Source organism: Myotis nattereri (genome assembly GCF_964212035.1).
Source record: "Myotis nattereri genome assembly, chromosome: 20".
Taxonomy (NCBI): Eukaryota; Metazoa; Chordata; class Mammalia; order Chiroptera; family Vespertilionidae; genus Myotis; species Myotis nattereri.
Genome location: NC_138096.1, coordinates 700883 through 722260, shown reverse-complemented (window position 1 = coordinate 722260; position 21378 = coordinate 700883). Strand labels below are relative to the sequence as shown.

At 66.8% G+C, this 21378-nt stretch overlaps 2 protein-coding genes across 2 annotated transcripts; both read right to left on the bottom strand.

The window, feature by feature from the left end:
- Positions 1 to 792: 792 nt before the first annotated feature.
- Positions 793 to 11824, bottom strand: LAD1 (ladinin 1; the record flags this gene model as incomplete). The annotated part of the gene is made up of 10 exons (XM_081114504.1): positions 793 to 1299; positions 1708 to 1782; positions 2028 to 2114; positions 2616 to 2759; positions 2870 to 2933; positions 4873 to 4916; positions 5457 to 5567; positions 5959 to 6979; positions 8041 to 8190; positions 11790 to 11824. 10 exons carry the CDS (start codon positions 11822 to 11824, stop codon positions 1294 to 1296), a joined length of 1737 nt encoding a protein of 578 aa, XP_080970630.1. The 3' UTR covers positions 793 to 1293.
- Positions 11825 to 16230: 4406 nt separating this feature from the next.
- TNNI1 (troponin I1, slow skeletal type) lies at positions 16231 to 20448 on the bottom strand. Its single transcript, XM_081114526.1, has 6 exons — positions 20425 to 20448; positions 19571 to 19702; positions 19197 to 19286; positions 18226 to 18402; positions 17207 to 17316; positions 16231 to 16485 (listed from the first exon to the last, which is right to left on the bottom strand). Exons 1-5 carry the CDS (start codon positions 20431 to 20433, stop codon positions 17209 to 17211), a joined length of 516 nt encoding a protein of 171 aa, XP_080970652.1. The 5' UTR covers positions 20434 to 20448; the 3' UTR covers positions 16231 to 16485; positions 17207 to 17208.
- Positions 20449 to 21378: the final 930 nt, after the last annotated feature.

Sequence of the window (21378 nt, the reverse complement as noted above, 5' to 3'; positions counted from 1 at the left end):
GACGCTGAGACCCGGGGGCTCTGCCGTCTGCTGGTGGCGTCTGTCGCAGCCCAAGCACGGTGCCCGGGGGGGGGGGGGGGCAGGGCCCCCTGAGCCACCAGAACGAGCGGCTGGAGGAAACCACGTCTCCCGGCAGCCGAGCCGGCTCTCCCCTGGGCCTCGGACTCCTGCAGGCCCGTCCCAACTCCGAAGCAGGGCCTCGTCCGGACCAGGCTCCTCCTCCCGGTGCCCCGAGCCCTGACCCCTCGGCCCCCAGATCTTTTTTAAAATATTTTTATTGAATAAACTAGTAGGTTGGTTTGGCCGAGGTTCTCAGATGGCTCAGGACCTCCAAGCTTCCAGGGGCCGCGATGCTGGGGGATTGGAAGTTGGGAGAGTGTGTTTGAGGGGGGCGGGCCGTTCCGCCCCCTGGAATCACGACGTAGGACAACAGGATGTAACCCACCTTCGTGTGAGGAAAAGAGGGGGTGCTAGGAAAACGATGATGGACGCCCCCCCCAGCCAGTATAATCCACACACACCCTCCCCCCGCACACACACACACCCCCACACACACCAACACCCCCATATCCCCACACTCCCCCACATACATACCCCTCCCTTCCCACACACCACATACAAATACATACCACACACACACACACCACATACACACACACCACCCCCCACGCACGCATGCACACACACACACACAGACACACACACACACACACGCACCCCGTGCAGACGCCGCCGTAAGAAAGCAGAGCCCCCAGGGCGGGTCGATGGCTGGAAGGCGCTCAGTCACTGACCCTGAGAGTGAATGAGTTTATCAATCTTTCCTGAGAACAAGGCGGGGGGGGGGGGGGGCACAGAGAGGCCTGAGCTCTGCAGGGGTGAGGGCGGGCGAGGCGGGCAGGAGCACGAGGAAGGCCCAGCAGCTGGGACTCAGCCAAGGGGTGGGGGCCCAGGGGAGGTGGGGAGACCCCTGCCGGGGCGGATGGGACAGGTGGCCCTGGCAGGAGCTGGAGACGGACACGCGTGTGGACGGGACTCAGGCCAGGGCACTGGCAAGAGCCCGCGGTGCCGGGCTGACTTGGGTCGGGGCGCTGCTGTGCCCGCAGGGGGACGAGACGGAGCCTGGGCACACCCGCCCCGGGGCTGCCTGGGAAGGAGCTGCCGGAGCCCCGGACGTGCCACCTGCCGGGCCCAGGTCCAGAGGCAGAAAAGGGTCGGCAACGGGGGAGGGGAGGGCGCGGCTGGGGAGGCAGGGCCTGGCGTGAGGGAGGCAGGACTTACAGCTGCCTGGCGGCCTCACACCTGCGGGACAGAGAGCTGTCAGAGCAGACCCACAGACAAGGGGAGGGTCCTGGGCTGGGAGGGAGTGGGGGGGTCTGCACAGGAAGGCAGCCCTCTGCCCAAGCCCCTCCCCCCCATCCCCGCACCCACACCCACACCCACCTCCCCCCCCCCGGCCCAGCCCCCTAGTCTGTGGGGCTGAAGGGGCGCAGCTCACAGGGCTAAGGGGGTGCAGCCAGCTGGGCCTCGATCAGGGCTCGAGGTTGGGGCACCCCAGCCTGACAGCAGGACCAGGGCATTCTGGGTACTCGGACTGGGCCACTGCAGGCCAGTTCATGGGTGCGGGCGCAGGGCGGACACGGGGCGGGCGCGGGGCGGGTGTGGGGTGTCTCCGGGCAGGTGTGGGGCGCCCCCCTCCGCTGCCCTCACCTCGGCATCCAGGGTGGAGCCCGCTCTCTTCGCCAACTGGGTCCGCTTGGTGGCTGCCGCCTCTTTCTTCGCCTCCTGGTTGGGGGCATCGGGGAGGGGCCCAGGGACTAAGGGGCCTGCGGGGGGCTCGGGCCCTCAGCCCTTCCCTCTTCCAGCCCCGCCCCTTCTCTCTGCTGCCCCCCGACCCACAGGCCTCTGCCCAGCCCTCCCCAGCCCCACCGTCCACTCCTGGGAAACCCCCTTCATGCCCGGGGTCCCCCTGATCCCCGTCCTTCCACCACCCAAGGGCCCATGGTCAGGGGCCAGGCAGGGCCCGGTACCTGGGGGTCCTGCTCCCCCGACTCCTGGGTCCTGCTGATCCACAGGTTGAGCCGTGAGGTGACCACCCCCGAGAGCTTCAGATTCTCCTGAGAGAGGGGCTCCGTCAGGGCTGGGGGGGGGGGGTCAGGGGGGCACAGGACAGAGCCCCCCACGTCCCCTGCAGCGCCCCGTAGACCTGAGGGCCCCTGCCCCACCCCCACCCCCACCCACCGGGAGCCGCGGGGACCTGGGCTCAGGACCCAAAGGGTGACTCAGGTCAACGGCAGCCTCGGCCCAAATGGACACATGCAGCCCGGCCCGTGGCTCAGTGGTGAGCGTCGACCTAGGAACCAGGAGGTCAGGGTTCGATTCCCGGTCGGGGCCCAGGCCCGGGTTGTGGGCTCAGTCCCCAGTGTGGGGCGTGGAGGAGGCAGCCGGTCCCTGATCCTCTCTCATCATGGATGTTTCTCTCTCTCTCTCCCTCTCCTTTGTCTCTGAAATCAATAGAAACATCTATTTGTTTAAATGGACATTTGGAAACACGGCGTTTGGACCAGTGCCCGGCCCAAGGCCGTGGGTGTGGGGTCCTCAGGGCCCGCGCCCCTCACCTTGCGGCTGGAGGCGGGCTCTGGTCGGCTGGGGCCCTGGCCCGCCAGCTCCTTCTCGAAGAGGTGACGTCTGCTGGCCACGCCCACGGGCGCCACGAAGACCTCGGTGCGGGAGGAGCCGGGGGACTTGACGGACACTGACCTCTGGGGAGAGAAAACACAGGCTGACCCAGGAGGCGGCGGGAGGCCAGGGGGCACCCCACACCCTCACCCCCTCACCCGCGGGGTCCCCCGCCCCTCCCCGCCCCACCCACCTGGATGGCCGTGTGGTATCTCTCCAGCTTCTCCCCTAACTTGACCGGGAGCCTCACGCTGGCACTGCCGGGCAGAAGGACGGGATGAGACCGGCCCGTGAGGCCCTGCCCCCCGAGACCAGGTGTGCACCCCTCCGTCCAATGGCCCCCCGTCCCCTCCCTCTGCACCCCCTGCCCGGTCCTGTCACTTCTACCCAAACACGTCCGTCCCGAACCCTCCTCGCCATCTGCCCCACCCCTGCGGTCCCCTCCACACGCCCACCCCCAGCTGACCCCTGACCCCGCACACGAATCCCACCCTGTCCTTCCACTGCAACCCTCAGGCCCCAGGACCGAGACCAAACCCCGGGCCTGGTCCCTGTCCCCCCCACCGGACCAGTGCCCCGAAACCCCCTTCTTCACCTGCTTGTGTACCCCGAACCAGACGTGGTAGGCTCCTCACACTCAGCCTTCCCACAGGCTCCCCCCACCCCCCAGTTAAGAGGCACCCCCCACTTCCCGTCTGGAAATCTTCAGTTCCACCCGGAGTCAGCTGCTGCCCTCGGCACATTCCCCGGCCCCCGCAGGCCGACACCTCCCGCTGGGCGAGGCTCGGGGTTTAACTGCCGGATGTGAGTCACGGAGGGCGGCACCTGCCTCATGTCCATCTCTGTACCCCAGGCCCCCCGACCCTGAGGGCCTAGGGTGGCAGGTCTCAGCGAGGGTCCCGTGTGTGAGCTGTGAGCCCCTAAAGTCCCTACCGCTCCAGACGCCTGCTTTTCAGATCTGATTTCCGGGGGGTTTTCAACACGCAGTCCTCACACTGTTCCCACCGACATTTGGGGGCACGGGGTGCTCATTAAGCACCCGGCCGGGGTAGCTCAGCTGTTGAGCATCAACCCGGGAACCAAGAGGTCACCAGTTCGATTCCCGGTCGGGCACATGCCCGGGTTGTGGGATTGATCCCAGTGGGGGACCTGCAGGAGGCAGCCAATCGGGGATATTTTGCTCTCATTGATGTTTCTATCTCTCTATCCCTCTCCCTTCCTCTCCCTCTAAACCAAGCATGTCAAACTCAAGGCTTGCGGGCCACATGGGGCCCACAACGAATATTGTTGCGGCCCACCCAATATAACGGTGCATAAGCAACGTTTTAATAAAAATTTCGTAACTTCATTTTTACAGTCTCCTGTTATACATCATTATTCATAACGAACCACAACGTTCGCCAATGACTGATGACTATCATCGTGTTGCATTCATTTCCCTGACGCACAGGCCCACCATTTCTCTCCACGAATACCAGCAGCGAGGATTTTAGCAGCCGATGGCCACGCCATTCGTCTTGGACTGCCTTGTGTGGTGTGCGCAACAGGAAATAGTTCGCTCTCGGAGAACGAGAAAAATAGGTTTATTTGCATGACGCTCATTCGTTCGTGCAGTTATCCAGTGTCCGGTAAGTGAATGTTCAAGAAAAAAATACTAATTTTTACTGAAATGTTCTATTATTGTATGTTAGCGATGACTCACTTATTTCAGCCCTTTGTACTCAGCACGTCTCCATCGAAACAAACCTACGTTTCTATGAAAACGGGAGCTTTTGGTTTTTTGTGGCCCACGGGCACTTACACCTGGTTTATTTGGCCCGCGTCAGCCTTTGCGTTTGACATGCTTGCTCTAAACACTCAATTAAAAAAACAGATATCACACACACACACAAAGTAAAATAAAATAAAATAAAATAAAAATAAACACTCAGCTCTGCCCCTACTTCAAGCTAAACCCTCCTCTGACTTCGCAGCCCCGCCCACGCCCGCCTCCTCTGGGAAGCCCTCCCTGATCCGCCCCTCAGGCTGCATCTACCCGGCCTCAGTCCCTCCTGTGAACCCAGCCTCCCAGCCACTCTGGGGCCCTGGCTGAGACGGCGCCCCCCCACCCCGCCCCACCCCTCCCCATGTGCCCTGCGGCTCAGCAAACAGGCTGACCAGGACCCGACAGGACAGCCAGGCCCTCCGGCCCCTGACCTGCGGGTGAGGGTGGTTTCCGAGTTGGTGGTCCGGGGGCTCATCTGGAAGGAGAGAGAAAGGCACTGATGAGCGTGGGTGGCAGGGGGTCCCATGGAGGCTGCGGCCCCCCTCAAGGAAGGGGCCCCACTCTCAGACGCTTCCTCCTCGCACCTCCCACCCTCCACTGCTCAGCTCCCAGCCAAACCTCCATGACGGTCCCCCGTCTTGTCCAGGAGACACCTGCCCCCCCCACCTGCCAGTCTGGGGAAAAGCCTCTCCTTGGGCCCCTGTAGGTGTTTTGGGGGGCACCTGCCACCACCTGCTGCTGTCCTGTCCGCCCCCCACCTGCCCATGGGCCCTGTGGGGGCCTCCAGCTTTCTTCCTGCAGTTCCGGATGGCACCACCAGGTGGGGCCGCTCCTGCGTGCCCATATCCACCGTCCAGCGCCCCAACCCGCCCTCATGTAACTCCACCCACCAGGGGCACCCAAAGGCCCGCTCTGTCCTCCTGGTGTCGGACCCACGACCTCTGCACTGTGACGGAGGCTGGTGCCCTGGGCTGGGCCTGCACGGTCAGGCTGGACGTGCCTGGGGGTGGCTCACCCGGAAGGAGATGGTCCTGGGGCTGGACCTGCGGAGGGAGCTGCTGTAGGTGGCCCCGGTGGGCGAGAAGGCATCCTCTTCCTCCTCCTCCTCCTTGCTGGGAATCTTCACCTGGATGGAGGGGGCGTGTCACACCGGCTGCCACGGGGACCCCAGGTGGCCCAGCCCAGCCCAGAAGCCGTGGGAGGAAGTGGGGGGCCATGGGGGAGGGGGTCCTGGGCCTGCCTCTGCTGTGGGGATGGGAGACACTGTTCCCTGGAGCCCAGCCGCCGGGCACAGCTGCTGGGAGAACTTCCGGGGGGACCCCGAAGGCCAGGGCCTGGGTGGGGATTCGCTCCTGTGACCCAGCTGATGCCCCTGCCGTGGTGTCCCCTGTTCTGATGGTGACGGGGAGCAGGGAGAGAGAGAGGACACGGCCCGAGCCAGTCTGAAGATGGGGGACGGGAGACGGCAAAGGGAGCCACCGGCGCCTGGTAGGATTGGGGGCGGGGGCACTGCCCACCTGGAGTGTGATGGGCCGGAGGCGGGAGGCCACGGTCGGAGGGGTGCACCCCCCTGGCTCTGCCGAGGGCAGGCGGCAGTGGGCCCTCACTCTCTGGCTTCCCCCAGCCACGGGTTGCTCCTGAGCCTGGGGCTTCTCCTTGGGCTGAGGCTGCTCCTCGGACTGAGGCTTCTCCTTGGGCTGATCCTGATCCTGAGGGTGAGGCTTCTCCTTGGGCCGAGGCTGCTCCTGGGACTGAGGCTTCTCCTTGGGCTGAGGCTGCTCCCGGGGGTGAGGCTTCTCCTTGGGCTGAGGCTGCTCCTGGGACTGAGGCTTCTCCTTGGGCTGAGGCTGCTCCCGGGGGTGAGGCTTCTCCTTGGGCTTCAGCCGCTCCTCGGGCCGGGGCTTCTCCTGGGCCTGGGGCTGCTCCGGGGCCACAGCCCTCTTTGGGACCAGCTTTGTGTCTGAGACCTGTGGCTTCTCAAAGATCGACGCTTTCTCGGACACCCGTCCCCTCTCCGAGCCTGCCGCCTTCGCTGAGAGGGGCTGCTTCTCGGAGACGCCGGCTCTCGCTGGACTCGGTCTTTTCTCCCACACGTCCGTCTTCTCCAGCACCGACTTCCTCTCGGAGACGGGCGTTCCCTCGGAGCTCGGCGTCTTCTCCAGGCCGGAGGGCTTCTTCTCGGAGCCCGGGGGCTTCTCCGGGACCCCCCTCGGCCTGCCCCCTGGCTCTCGGGCGGCTTCGCTCTCGTCCGCCCGGACCCAGGGTGCCTGCTTCTCCTGGCTCAGTCTGCGGCGGGGCGGGGCGGCCACCTCCTTCGTGGGTGTGAGGGACGGCCGGGCGGCCTGCCCAGGGCCCAGGCTGTCCCCGCCCTCCTCGGCCTCCAGCCGCTCGCGGAGGGGGGCCTGCGCGGCCTCCACCCCCTGCCGCCGCTGCCGCCGCTCCCTCCGCGTCCTGAGGATGGCCTGCACCTCCTCGCCCTCATCTTGGGGGGATGCGGGAGGTGCTGTGGGCACCTGGGCTTCCTCCACGCTGGGCAGCCTGGGCCAGAAGACGGGAGGGAGGGTCAGAGGGTGTGGTGTCTGAGGTGGGAGAGACCCCTGGCCACCCCACAGCCCACCATTACTCAGGGAAGGATCACACCTAGGGCGCCCGAGGTGTCATTTCTACAAGGCACCCTGTCTGGCCGGCGTGGCTCAGGGGTTGAGGGTCAGCCTATGAACCAGGAGGTCAGGATTCGATTCCCGGTCAGGGCACAGGCCCGGATTGCGGGCTCGATCCCCAGTGAGGGGCGTGCAGGAGGCAGCCGATCCATGATTCCCTCTCATCATTGATATTTCTCTCTCTCTCTCCCTCTCTGAAATCAATAAAAATAATTTTTTTTTTTTTAAAAAAGGGAGACATTTGGTTCACCCTGGGCCCTTCTCTTCCTGGCCCTCAAAGCGAGGTGGCCAGACCAGCCTCCCCTTAGAAGGGGATTTGAGGGTCCGGGTTTGGGGGCGCAGGCTGGGTTCGTGGGGACAGTACGGCCACAGAGCCTGACAGAGCAGACAGACGTCCCGGCCCTGCCCCCTCCCCTCCAGGTGGGTCACCATCCCCTGTGGACACTCGGACTCAGTGTGTCCCCCTGTGAATGGGTCCCGGGGTCTGTCCGGGGGAGACTGTAAGCACCGAGGGAGTCATGTCCATCCAGGACCCAGCAAAGCCCGGCTCACGGATGGAATCAAGGAATCGTAGCACCTGGAGCCGTAGCACCTGGAGCCGTGAAGGGGGCGGAGCCGGGCGGGGTCCAGCAGGGGCTCGGGGCGGGGTCCACCAGGGGCTGGGGGCGGAGCCGGACGGGGTCCAGCAGGGGCGGGGGGCGGGGTCCACCAGGGGCTGGGGGCGGGGTCCAGCAGGGGCTGGGGGCGGGGTCCAGCGGGGGCGGGACCCAGCAGGGGCTGGGGGCGGGGCCCAGCAGGGGCTGGGGGCGGGGCCCAGCAGGGGCTGGGGGCGGAGGGGCACTTGACCTGCCTGTGCCATGGGCCCTGCGCGGGCCTCATGCTGCCCTGAGACGGGGACCCGCGAAGGATGCGCCACCCGGCCCCACGCTGACCGCGCACCTGTCCGGGGCTGGCCGCCCTCTGTTCTGGTTCTGGGCGAACCGGGCCGACCTGTCGTCGTCCTCAGACGTGGAGCTGAGGTTCCGGTGGCGTCGCCGGCGCTCGCGCTGCTGCTCCTCCTCATCCTCCAGGCTCCACTGCTGGGCCAGGCTGGGGGGGGCGGGAGGGGGACAGTGGGGGGCGGGGTCAGCGAGGCCCAGGGGACCCAGACCCTGGACGGCAGCCAGTGGGCTGGGGGGGGGGGGGGGGGAGACCTCGGCCTCTCGGTGGCGCCCTCTACAGGTGGCTACGGGCGCTGCACCCACATGCGGTCAGCGCGTGGAAAGTGACAGGAAAGATAGAACCTAAGTCCGGCCGGCCTGGCTCAGGGGATGAGCATCGACCTGTGAACCAGGAGGTCCGGGTTCGATCCCCGGTCGGGGCACAGCCCGGGTTGCGGGCTGGATCCCCAGTGGGGGGCGTGCAGGAGGCGGCCGGTCAGTGATCCTCTCTCAGCATGGCTGTTTCTCTCTCCCTCTCTGAAATCAATTAAAATACTAAATAAAAAAAAAGGAACGGAGACTCTATCCCAGGACAGAACCTCAAAGCCAAACGCCAGAAACCGGTGCTGGGCCGGCCCCCCCTCCGCCCCCCCCGCCCTCCCCCAGCGGGAGACGCCGCCTCCCGGGAGCCCCCAGCTGCGAAGAGGAAGGAGGGAGCCTGGGGGTCACCGAGAGCGTGGGGTTCCCCGCCCAGGAGCAGCCGGGAGAGCAGGTTTGGGGAAACCCCGTGGCCAACCCACTGACCTCTGGGGCTCCAGGCCAGGCCCAGGGAGGGGCCTGTGGTTCCCCCATCCGGGCGGCCCAGCCACGCTCACCAGCGGACGGCCACCCCCTCCCTGCGACACCCTCCCTCGCCCACCTTCATTTGGGGACAGGCACCCCCCCTTTGCCTCCCCGTAGAGCTACGAGCCCGGCCAGTGTGGCTCAGTGGTTGAGCGTCGACCTATGACCCAGGAGGTCAGGGTTCGATTCCCAGTCAGGGCACAGGCCCGGGTTGCGGGCTCCATCCCCAGTGGGGGGCGTGCAGGAGGCAGCCGGTCCATGATTCTCTCTCATCATGGATGTCTCTCTCTCTCTCCCTTCTTCTCCCTTCCTCTCTGACATCCATACAAATATTTTTTAAAGGAGGGGCAGGCGCGAAGGCTCCCCAGGGCTCCGTGTGAGGGGACAACACGCAGGCACTGGCCGTGTGACCTTGGGCCAGTCCTCAGCCTCCGAGGGTTGCACACCATGAGGGTCCCCCTTGGGGGTCACCGAGGCCCCTCCTGGCCCTGGTGGTCTGGGGACAGGTGTCCGGGGAGCCCGAGGGCGGCCCCAGGAGGTGGGGGGGGGCTGCTGGGAGGAGGGCTGCTGGGGGCTGGGTGGGAGAATGATTAACCACATGCTGCTGGGCCGGGAGTTCTCAAATCCACCTTCACCCCCCGCAGCCGGGCCCAGCCCAGCCTCGCCCACGACGGGCCGGCCAGGGAGGAAAGGACGAGCTGCTGGCCAGGCACCCGCCAGCGGCTCACCGCGGCCCCCGCACCAGAGCCGGAGCGTCTGAATTCCACCCCGTGCCGGGGGGCTGCAGAACGGGCCCCCAGCTCCCCCAGCTCCCTGCCGGGGCCACAGGCCTCACAGCCTCCTCACGGCTCCCAGCGAGGGCTGTGACTCAGCGCCCCCCCCCCCACCCTGAGGCTTGTTCCCGGGAGCCGGGCAGGAGCCGCGTCAGGATGGCAGCTGGCGGCAGCTGCCCACGGGCTCTCCCAGGGCCGGGCTGGCGGGGGGGGGGGGGGGGGGGGAGAGGGGGGCAGAGGGCCCGTCCAGGATGCCTCCGCAGGGCCGCCTGGACACCGTGTGCCCAGCAGGACAGGCTCCCTTTGAGCAGGGGACACGCTCAGGCCCCACCCCATGCCCAGCTGGGAAGTCGCGGCGCCCACTGCACACACACACACCCCCGGGGCAGGCGCTCACAGCCACGCCCGTCACGGCGGCCGGCGCCCAGGAAGCAGGTCTGGTTGGTCTTTTTAACCAGACGCTAGGTCCACGCTGCGGTCTTCATCGACACCCAGACGGAACCTGCTCGGACCCCATCCCAGCCTCAGCAACGGGGGAACCTGCTGCCCACACAGACACCTGCTCACTGCACAGGCCACAGGCACGCCTGCACACACATGTGAGCACACACCTACAGACACAGACACGCCCACTCCACAGGCCACAGACATGCCTGCACATACATGTGAGCACGCACCTACAGGCACAGACACGCCCACTCCACATGCCACATACACACCTGCACACACATGTGAGCACGCACCTACAGGCACAGGCATGCCCTCTCCACAGGCCACAGACATGCCCACAGACCTGTGTGAGCACATTCATAGGCACAGACACACCCACTCCACAGGCCACAGACACGCCTGCACACATGTGTGAGCACCCATGCATAGGCACAGGTATGCCCACTCCACAGGCCACAGACATGCCTGCACACGTGTGTGAGCGCCCATGCATAGGCACAGGTATGCTCACTCCACAGGCCACAGACACGCCTGCACACATGTGTGAGTACCCATACAGAGGCACAGGTATGCCCACTCCACAGGCCACAGACACGCCTGCACACATGTGTGAGCACCCATACAGAGGCACAGGTATGCCCACTGGGAGAGCAGGACACACCCACATGCAGCCCAGGCCCAGCGACCCACAGGCAGAGTCCAAGGCCACGGGCGGCCCCACCCGCAGCGCATACCTCCCCTGGGGTGTGTCCCACCTCTGACAGCCCGGCTCCTCCCAGACTCTGGGCTCCCTCATTCTTGGGGCCTCGCTGCCCCTGCAGACCCAGGGTCCCTCCACACGGGCTGCCATGTAACTGTGCTCCCCACCCCACCCTGCGGGAGCGAGTGGCTGGGGGACGCCAAGCCTGAGACCCCGAGAAGCTCTGTACCCCCACCTCCCGGAGGAGGGGGAAAGGGAGGGGGAGGGGGTCCCGGGGCACCTTAGTGGGGAAGGCCCTGGAAGCACACCTGTAATACCCCAGTGCCCACCTGGGAGGGGCCCAGCTGCTACCTCCTACCTGGCTAGAGCCTCAGGTCCCAGGAGGAGGGGCCTGGGCCTGAGTTACTTGAGCCTCAGTTTCCTGGGGGGTAAGGAGGTGAAGGGGCTCATGGGGGCACTTGTGGGGTGGGCAGGGCAGCTCCGAGAGGGGTCACCAGGAGGGGTGCCGCCTCGGGGACCAGCCCCCCCTTCTCTGACCCTCTGAGGGCTCCACTCCCAAAGAAAGCCGAGCACAGAGAGGGACTGCGTCTACCCTGAGGCAGCCCAGCCCAGACTGCACCCAGAATGCCATTCTCAGACTCGGACCCTCAACAGCCCCAGGGGATCCTATGCGCCCCTCCTCCTCCCCCTGCCCGGGGAGAGGCTACCATGCGCCCAAACCCAGCGTGAGAAGGACTCCACTCCGGACCGAGGCTGGGCCACACCGGGCACCTCCCAGGCCCCAGAGCTGGGATGGTGCGACGGGGGGCTCCCCAGGCCAGGGACCAGCCCTCCCCAGGCGCCCCCCCCCCGCCATGAGCCCCTCCCAAGGGGAGGACAAGAGGCCGTGGGAGAGCAGGAACCCCACCCTGTCCCGAGGGCTCCCCAGTTTGGCCCCAATTCTGACCCCTAAGGAGCAGCGCGGCCAGTCCGGCCTCGGGGTCAGGCCCGCGCCGGGCTCACCTGGACAGCGCCGACCAGTCCTTCCTGCCGGACATGCTGCCGCCGCCGCCGGGACCACGCGCTCACTCGGCGGCCGCCTCACCTGCGCGCCCCTCCCCCGCCGCCGCGCAGGGAGGTCACCTGGGCGCCCCGCCGCCCGCGCCGCGCGCTGATTCGCCGCCGGGAGCGCCCCCGGGTGTGGGCGCCCCGGTCGCCGCCCCGGTCCCCGCCCCGGCCTCCGCGCGCCGGACGCTCGGCCGCTCGGACCCGGACCGCCCGGCAGGCGCGGGGCTGGTGTGCGGGCGGCCCGGCGGGGCGAGGGCGCCGCTTCCTGCTCAGAACCAGTCGGACCAGCTCCGCGCTGGGCGGCTCCGCGCGCAGGTGCCGCGGCCGGGGCGCCGGGCGGGGGGCGGGACCGCGGGTCGGGGTCAGGCGGAGCGCACGGCGCCCGGGGCCGACTCCCCCGAACGCACGAAGGGACCCTGGGCGGGAGGCCGGGCGGGAACGGGGCGCGCCCGGCCCGTGATCCCGGGGGCAGAGCGCGCGGCGACCCCGGGGGCCCCGGGCGCCCCGGGCGCGCGCTCCTCACTGGCCGCGGCTCCGGTTCAGCGAACCCGGACGCGCCCCGGGCGCCGGGACCGGAAGGCGCGGGGGCTCTGTCCTCCGCGCTGGTGCTGGACTTGGGGCGGAGGCGGTGAAGGCCCCGGGGGCTCCGGCTTCCCCCGGGTCACGAACGGGGCCCGGATGGGGGGCAGCTGGAGGCCGCTCAGCGCCCCCGGCGCCACCTGGCTCCCTCGCCTGCAGCTGCTTCCCACCCGGGCTGAGCGCGCGGAAGAGCATCTTCCAGGTGGACCAGAGTTGCCAGGAGGCCCTGGGGCCCGGCCCTCCCCGGACACCCCACGAGGCCAGGGGTCAGTCCGCATCCAACAGTCCAGACAGAGGCTGCCCTGGCCGGCGGCTCCGCTGGTTAGAGCCTCGGCCGGATAGGCCAAGGCCGCCGGTTCGATGCTGGGTCAGGGCGCATGAAACACTCATCCGTGAATCGATTTGCATCCATGAGAGGAACAACAAATCCATGTTTCTCTCCTTCTCCTTCCCCTCCTTCTCGCTCAAATGAATCAAGTACAAATTTAAAAAAAATAAAAATCTAAAATCCAACGCTCTCCCTGCGGCTATAAAAACTCACAGACAGCCCGGCCGGCTGGTGTGGCTCAGTGGTTGAGCATCGACCTATGAACCAGGAGGTCGCGGTTCGATTCCCCGTCAGGGCACAGGCCCGGTCTGTGGGCTCCATCCCCAGAGTGGGGCGTGCAGGAGGCAGCCGGTCCGTGACTCTCTCTTCTCAGTGATGTTTCTCTCTCTCTCCCTCTCCCTTCCTCTCGGAAATCAATCAAAACAAAACAAACAAACAAAAAACACAAATAAGTAAACAAATGGGAACAAGACACAAACTCTCGGGCACGTTCTCCTTCGAGGGAGGGAGGGCGATGGGGAGAGGGGCCCATGGAGCCTACTCAGTGTGCGCCCCCCTGTTCTTCCGACGGGAGATGTTCCTGTGAAATGCTTTCCGTGGTCCGTGTGTTAACCACACCAGGTTCACTTCCCCTGGGCGTCCGCGAAGACGCCCGTCACACGGAAGTCCCCGGTCGGGACCAGGGGTTCCCGAGACTTCCCAGCCCGCACCCCAAAGGGGTCACCTCCTGCTGCCAGGGCAGACGTCAGGCCCTGGACTTCCCCGCCCTCATAGGGCAGCTGCTCCTTCCCCAAGGCGGCCCCCGTGGGGATGGGGGGGCAAGGGGATTCCCAGCCCCCAGCCAGCTGGGGTGGGAGTCACACCTGATAGCCACAAGTCCCCCCCCCACACACACTCACACACACACACACTCCTCCCGGGGCTCCCAGCTCAGAACACCTGCCCCGGCGCCCAGGTGAGGCCCTACTTCTCTCCTGAACCCGGAGCACAGGGCGGGGTCAGCGCTGGGCAGGACCGGCTCAGACCCCGGGCCTGGGCCTCTGGCTGGGACCAAGCACTGCCCACACCCAGGGTTCTCAGGGGGCCTGCGTTTTCATCCTGGTTTAGGTCTGTGATCTTTTTAAAATATTTGTATTGATGTCAGAGAGGGAGGGAGAGGGAGAGAGAGAAACATCCATGATGAGAGAGAATCACGGACTGGCTGCCTCCTGCACGCCCCACGCTGGGGATCGAGCCCACAACCCGGGCTTGTATCCTGACCGGGAATCGAACCCTGACCTCCTGGGTCATAGATCGGCGCTCAACCACTGAGCCACGCCAGCCGGGCTGGGTCTGTGACCTCGAGGAAGTCGCTGTCCCTCTCTGGGCCTGCCGACCTTGACTGCAGCGCTGAACCGGGCTTATAGGCTGCTCAGCTCAGGCTCAGGGGACCCCCAGGCCAGCTCTGGGGGGGGGGGGGTTGTGGGAGCGAGAGCCTTGCCCTCACGTCACGTCACAAGCTGTGGGGCTGGCGGGGAGAGCCTGGCTAGGCCAGGAGAGGAGGTTGCCGTCTGTCCACACGGGTCCCGGCCGCCTGTCCTGGGCTCGGTAGCGGCTCACCCACCCGGAACGAAGCTGCCCCTCTGGCTGTCCAGCCGGAGTCTGCGGGGAGTCTGACCGGCTTCGCAGGGGGCCATTGGGGCTAATGTTTAACCGGCTCCCTCCTCATCAGGGCACTTTAGCCCCGGCAGTCCTGGGGTGAGGGGTGGGGGGCGGGCGCTGCGAGGCAGACACCAGACAGACAGTGCCCACGCCCCACTCCCACCCCCCCAGGAAGGGACAGCGTGGGGAGGGGCTGCAGCCGGCAGGCAGGGGAGTGGCAGGTGGCACCAGGCCCCTCGCCAGCTGCAGGCGGGAGCTCCCAGCTGCCGTGTGCGGCTTTGCCACGGACACCCGGCTGGTCCACGCAGGGGCCACAGGAGGCGGGCTCGGCCAGCCTTGTGTGGAAGCAGGAGGACCCGTGGCCCTGGGCGTGTGCAGCCGGCCCCACCTCCTCCGCCCACGGGCTCTGCACCCAGGTGTTTGTTTTGAGTCAGGCCGGGGCTGGTCTCCCGTTTTTGTAGGGCAGGGCGGGGAGCCCCAATCTGCCGGGGCCCCAGGTTATGGGTCGACGGTAGCGCTGAGATTGGGCTTTGGGACGTGGGGCCCGGCTCTGCCCGAGGGCCGAGCAGAGGCAGAGAAAGCAGGGAGACCGGGCCGGGGACCCTGCCAGCGGGGAGGAGCCCCGGGAGGCAGGGAAGGGGGGTTGCTGGGGCTGCCTGGGCACAGAGCCCCACCCAATTCCTCTGTGGCGTGGAGGGAACGCCCATGGGGGTGCGTGGGTGCCTGAGGCATCTGGGTGAGGTGAGAATTGTGTCTGCGTTCGTGCCCACTGAGCTGTTTGTGTGTTTGTTTGTGTGTTTTTGAGTCCTCAGCTGGGGGTCGTTCCCATTGATAGAAGGAAGGGGGAGAAACGAGAGAGGGAAACATCGATGTGAGAGAAACACAGGGATTGGTTGCCTCCCCTACGTGCCCCGACGAGGGCTGGGGATCGAGCCTGCAACTGAGGTGCTGCCCTTGACCGGAATCGAACCCAGGACCCTTCCGTCCTCAGGCCGACGCTCTATCCACTGAGCCACACCGGCCAGGGCCCCACTGAGCTGTGGTGAGGAACCCCGGCACGTCACTACCCCCACCCCCACCCCCGTCCCCCACACCCATGGCCGGCCCTCTCTGCTGGCGGCTGCCTGGCCCCGGGTGCCAGACCCTGCCCCCCGGGAAGAGCTGGCACTGCCCTTTGCACCCGCTTCTGGCTTTTATGGCAGACAATACGCCCGGGGCAGAGGGCAGGACGGGGACAGGCAGGGGTGTCGAAGGGGGCCCCTCCTCTCCTGGGGCAGAAAGCCAGGGGCCCCGGGGACGGGGACAAGAGCCTTAGGGGGGACTGGGGAGGCTGGCATCCTACCCGGGCTTTGGGTCCAGATGTGGGCGGGGGGAGGGGGAGAGGAGGAAGGTCCTGACCCAGAGGACAGGCCACTGCTGCCCCCCTGGAGCCCAGGAGGGAGAGGGGAAGGCGCCACCTGGTGGCCAGGTGCGGAACTGCCCTGTGCCTGCAGCACCAGAAAAGCCCCCCACACCCTCCCCAAAGCTCCCTGCCCTCCCAGCCCAGAACAGGCAGGAGCCCCAGCGGCACAGGGAAGGGGGGCCAGGTGTGCAGAGGAAGGGGCTGTGGATCAGGCCGAGGGGTTCGGAATGCAGAGGCGCCCCTGATGGCTGGAGTCTGGGGGGCGGGGTGAGCTGTGCCTTGGGAGGTGTTGGGGTGCTGTGTGAGGGCACTGGGCCTGAGCAGAGGGGTCCCGGGGAGAGGGGGTGTCTCAGCAGGCGCTGCGATTCCTTAGCCCTCGTTCTGATGGAGCTGAAGACGGGAGCCACCCCCCACCCCCGCCCTCTGTTCACAGAGCCCCCCAGACGCTGGCGACATGGATTTTATTGGGGTGGGGGGGGCCACTGGGTGTCATAGCAGCAGCGAGGGAGTGGCGGGCGAGGGGAGGGGCCCCCCAGGCTGGGGGAGGTCTTCAGACTGGCGTCTCCTCTGTGTCTGCTGATCCCAGTCCCGTGGACGCAACACTCAGGGCGGAGGGGGAGGGGGGTGGGGGAAGGGGTGGGGGTGCAGGGACGGGCAGAGGAGGGGCCGTGCAGGCGCCCAGAGCCAGCGCAGCGAGCAGCCTGTGGGGACAGAGAGGCGGCGGCCGTCAGTCCAGTGACCTGGGTGCATGTCCCCCTGACTCACCCCGAGCACACGCATCCCCGGGACCTCACCCCAGCGCTCCCCGGGCTGCACCATCGCCCACGGGGGCTCCCACAAAGCATCCACTCCAGGCCCTCCCCGCCCGTCACTGCTCTTTCAGGGGGACCCCTCCACCCCTGGCCTTCCTGTCCCTCCTGCCTGGCTCACTCACCCCCCTGCCGTGCTGGGACCCGCACCTTCCAACGCCTGCCCGTCACTCCCTGGGAGCCCACCCCTCTGGAACCCAGGCTCTGACAGGTCCCGGACCCCGCCCCCTGGCACATCCCCCCTCCCAGAGGGCCTCATGGGGCTAATTCAGCTGCTTTGCTGGAGCCCACGGGCCCTCAGGGGTCCTGGAATCCAGGGGTCCTCAAACTCCTGGATCAGGAACACCTAGAGGGCCGGCCCCACCCGACTTCCCATTCAGTGGGCCTGGGGTCGGGGGGGCCAGTCATTGGCACCCCACGTGGCGCCCACACGCTGGTCCCAGAACCACTGATCCGATACAGGCTCCCCTTATGGGCGAGGGGACATCTGTGGGTGACATGCCTGAGGTCTCGGGGTGCTGGGCCAGGTGGACCCCACCCTGCACCACCCCAGCCTTGTCCCGGGTCTCCATCACCCCTGAGTCCCAGGTGGGCCCCAGAGGGGGGCAGGTACCTCTACTGCGAGGTGGGAGATTTGGCGGCGTCGAACATCTTCTTCCGGCCCTCCATCCCCGACATGGCCTCCACGTTCTTCCTCCAGTCGCCCACCTCCACCGGCCGCTCCTGCGGGCGGGCGGGCGGGCCAGCCCCGGTCAGCCTCACCTGCACTGGCCAGGCCGAGGCTCCCCCGACAGGTGACTGTGGGGTCACAGGCCCGGTCCCACCCAAGGCCCGGCGCCACCCCCCTGGTCCCGCTCAGCGGCCGGAGGCCACCTCCTCCGGGAAGCCTTCCTCCCGCTCATCGGCCCCCGGTCCACCTGCCAGCCTGCCGCCTGCTCCACCCCGTTCACCGCGAACCTCCGGGGCCACAGACCACGTCTTTCCTCCACGTTGCTTACTGACCCCTCGCTTCTGGCCACGGACGCCGTGGCCTCGGCCAAGTTTGCGTGACTTGCTCAGTGAGAGGCCTAACCCGGCCCCTAACCTCTGTTCTCCGTGTGCGGGGACCGTGCCCGCCTGCTATCTCTGCCGCGTCCCCTGTCGCCCTGACCGCCACGCCCTCTGGGTGTTTCCTTCCTGGTTTTTTTTCTTTTTTTAATGTTTTTAATGATTTTGTAGAGAGAGAGAGAGGGGAAGGGAGAGGGATGGAGAGGCAGACACATCGATGAGAGAGAAACATCATCGATCGGCTGCCTCCTGCACGCCCCACACGGGGGCTCGAGCCCACAGCCCGGGCGTGTGCCCTGCCCGGGAATCGGACCGCGACCTCTAGGTTCCTGGGCCGCTGCTCAGCCGCTTGAACCGCACGGGCCGGCTGGGTATTTGATTCCTCGGCCTGGCTTTTCTGGGTCCCCGCGTCCCCCTTGGACGGGGAGCAGTCAGGGCAGACACCAGGCCTCCTCTCTCGCAAAGCAGAGTAAGACGTCATCCCTGGCCTCCCGGGAGGTTCTAGAACGTGCCACCCAGAGCTGGTGGGCCGGCCTGGGGCGGGGAGGGGCGTCCGGCGAGGGCGGGGGGGCCCCGGGACCTCACCTTCTCGGTGTCCTCCTTCTTCACCGACTTCAGGTTGGCCCGCAGGTCCATGGACACCTTGTGCTTGGAGCCCAGCAGGGCCCGCAGCATGGCGTCGGCCGAGACGCGCACCCGGCGCAGGGGCGGCCGCTTGAACTTCCCGCGGAGGTCCAGCACCTTCAGCTTCAGGTCCTTGATCTGCGGGCGGGAGGGCGCCAGGGCGTGCTGGGGGGTGGGGTGGCGGGCACCGCGGCCCCCTTCCCGGGGATCCCAGCCAGAACTGCTGCACCCCAGACTCTCCGGACCCTGCGGGACACGCAGACCCACCCCTCTCTTTGCAAATAGCCTCGTGTGTTTGTCCATAAATGAACGACCAGTAAATGCACAGATAAAGCCACCCCCCAACCCCACCCTTCCACCCCCGTCTCCCTGCCTCTATGGCCGCGAATGGCACCTAGCTCGCCCCTCCCCACCGAGCCCTCCAGGCAGCCCGTGGAGGGCACAGCCTTGGTCCCAGAGGCTGGATGAACCCCAGGTCCTGACCCCTGAGGACATCGCTTGGGTGTGATCTCTGGGGACCTCCCTGCCCCTCCTCCACTTGAACCAGCGCCAGAGGCAGCAGGAGCCGTGCCCTCCCATGCCCTGAGCAGGGGCTGGCCGGTCAGGGAGCGCTAAGCCCTGGAGTGTGTGACGGGGGCCACTCTGAACCTCAGAGTCTTCCTCTGTGCGGTGCAGATAGTAGCACCGACTTCCTCCCCAGGCGGTGGGGAGGGTCGGAGGCCCTGAAAGCCGCTCACAGAGGCAGGGGGCTGCTCCCGGGCACGGGAGTCTGTGTGGCGTCCTCCCTCTCCAGCCTGCGGGGCCAGAGCGGGGACGGGGGGGGGGGGGCAGAGCATCCCTCTGAGTGGCCACCTCCAGCCCCTGCAGAAGGAGGGGGCCTGGCCCATCGGCGCCCCCGCCTCCCCCACCCGAGCCTGGCCAGCCCGGCTCACCTCCCTGGTGTTGTGGAGGCATTTGGCCTCGATATCGTATCTCTCCTCGTCCACCACCTCCACCTTGGCGTGCAGGTCCCGGCACAGGTCCTGGGGGAGCAGGGACGAGAGGGTGGGAGGGGGCCTCCCTTGCCTGCCCCCCAACCCCGGGCCCCCTCCCAGCCTCTTCGCTGAGACGCTTGGCTTCCTGGATCTGTGACACGGGGTCTGACCCCAGCCCCGCACGCACGGGGCTCTGAAGATGGAACGGGGAGCGAGCTGCTCGTCAGTCACAGAGCGGGGAGCCCTGTGAGATCAGACCTGGGCCACCCGGTCCATGGCGTCCCCCCTCGGGTGGCCCCCAGCCCCACCCCCGCCCCCCAGGCCGGGCTCACCTGCAGGGCGCTTAAGGACAGGCCACGCGTCTGCAGGGTCGGGATGCGCTCGGCCAGGTAGCGGGACTTCTCAGCCTCGCGCTCCTCCAGCTCCTGATCCCAGCACTCCTTGGCCTTGGCCAGCATCAGGCTCTGGACGGACGGATGGACGGACAGACGGACGGAGCCCGGTGAGCAGGGGGGACAAGGGGGAGGCCCGGACACCCCAGCTCCCACTGGCACTGGGCCTGAGGGAAGGGGGGCCCAGGCCCGGCCGGCTCTGGCTTCGGCTGGCCCTCCTTTGGGCTCCGTGTCCTCACGCTCAGGGAGCACGGGACCAGGACGGTGGCCGAGCGCGGGTGGGCGTGTGTGCGCTGGCCGTCCCCCCCCCCCGCCCCCCAGCAGGTGGCCACACCCCCTCGCGGTCCCTGAGCTGACCTTCCCGCCCAGGCCCCTTCGACTCCCTTCCCGCTGTTTTGCCCCCGAAGCTCCAAAGAGAGAGAGACTCGTATCAAAATAAAGCACGTCCCGTCCACCCTGCGTGGCTCAGGGGGTGAGCGTCGACCTAGGAACCAGGAGGTCAGGGTTCGATTCCCGGTCAGGGCACAGGCCCGGGTTGTGGGCTGGATCCCCAGTGGGGGGCGTGCAGGAGGCAGCCGATCAATCATTGATGTTTCTCTCTCTCTCTCTGTCCCTCTCCCTTCCTCTCTGAAATAAAAAAAATATATTTAAAAAATAAAAATAGAAAATAAAGCCAGCCCCTGGGCCCACCCTGGCGCCCCGCCTGCTGGCCACCGGCCCCTCTCAGCTGCCAGGCCCCCAGTCCCGCCCCCCCACCCCCCCACTGCCCCCCCCCAACCCCGGGCCCAGCTCACCTTCAGCATGAGCTTGCGGGAGGCGGTGATCTTGGATTTTCTCTGGGGGTGAGAAGCGGGGAGACAGGTGAGGCGGGGGCTGCAGAATGGAGAACCCAGCCCGGCCACGGTCACGGTCGGCCCCCTGAATCCTCTGGGGGTCCCTTCTCAGCTCCTCGCGGGGATTTGCCCGAATTCTCAGATCCAGAGAGGGCGGCAGGGAGCCCCCCTTTCTGCTCTGGCTCTGCTGCGGCCGGGACCCCGGGAGACACGGGGGTCCCATGGCACCTGTGGGCCCCCCTCCTCACCTGCTGAGACCCCCCCCCCGAACCCAGTCCAGGGTTATCACAGACAAAACAGGATGGCGGCCTGGCCGGTGTGGCTCAGGGGCTGAGTGTCGACCTAGGAACCAGGAGGTCAGGGTTCGATTCGCGGTCGGGGCACAGGCCCGGTCTGCGGGCTCCATCCCCAGTGGGGGGCGTGCAGGAGGCAGCCGATCCATGATCCTCTCTCATCATGGATGTTTCTCTCTCTCTCTCCCTCTCCCTTCCTCTCCGACATCAATAAAAATAGTTTAAAAAAAGACTGAACCAGCACAGAGACCCCAAACCTCACTTACCTCGCTGCAGGCACCCGTCACAGGAGGGACCAGGGAGAAGGACCAGGCAGAAGGCGGAAGAGGGAGAGTGGGAACGAGATGTTATTCACTTATTCACGCAGCCACAGGACCGGGGGGCAGGTGTGGGCCGGGAGGGGTGGTGACCACAGGGAACCGGCAAGAAGCCAGGCCTCAGGCCGGGGTCCCAGTCAGGGTCCCAGCAGAATAGAATACGATCCCGGGGCTGCTGGAGGCTTTTGGGGGGCGGTACCCTGGTTGGGGGGGTCAGGGATGCCTGGACATGGGGTCCTGCTGGGAAAAGCTCCCTTCTCTGGGCTTGAGGTAAATCCCCAAACCTCCGTGCATCTCTGGGGCAG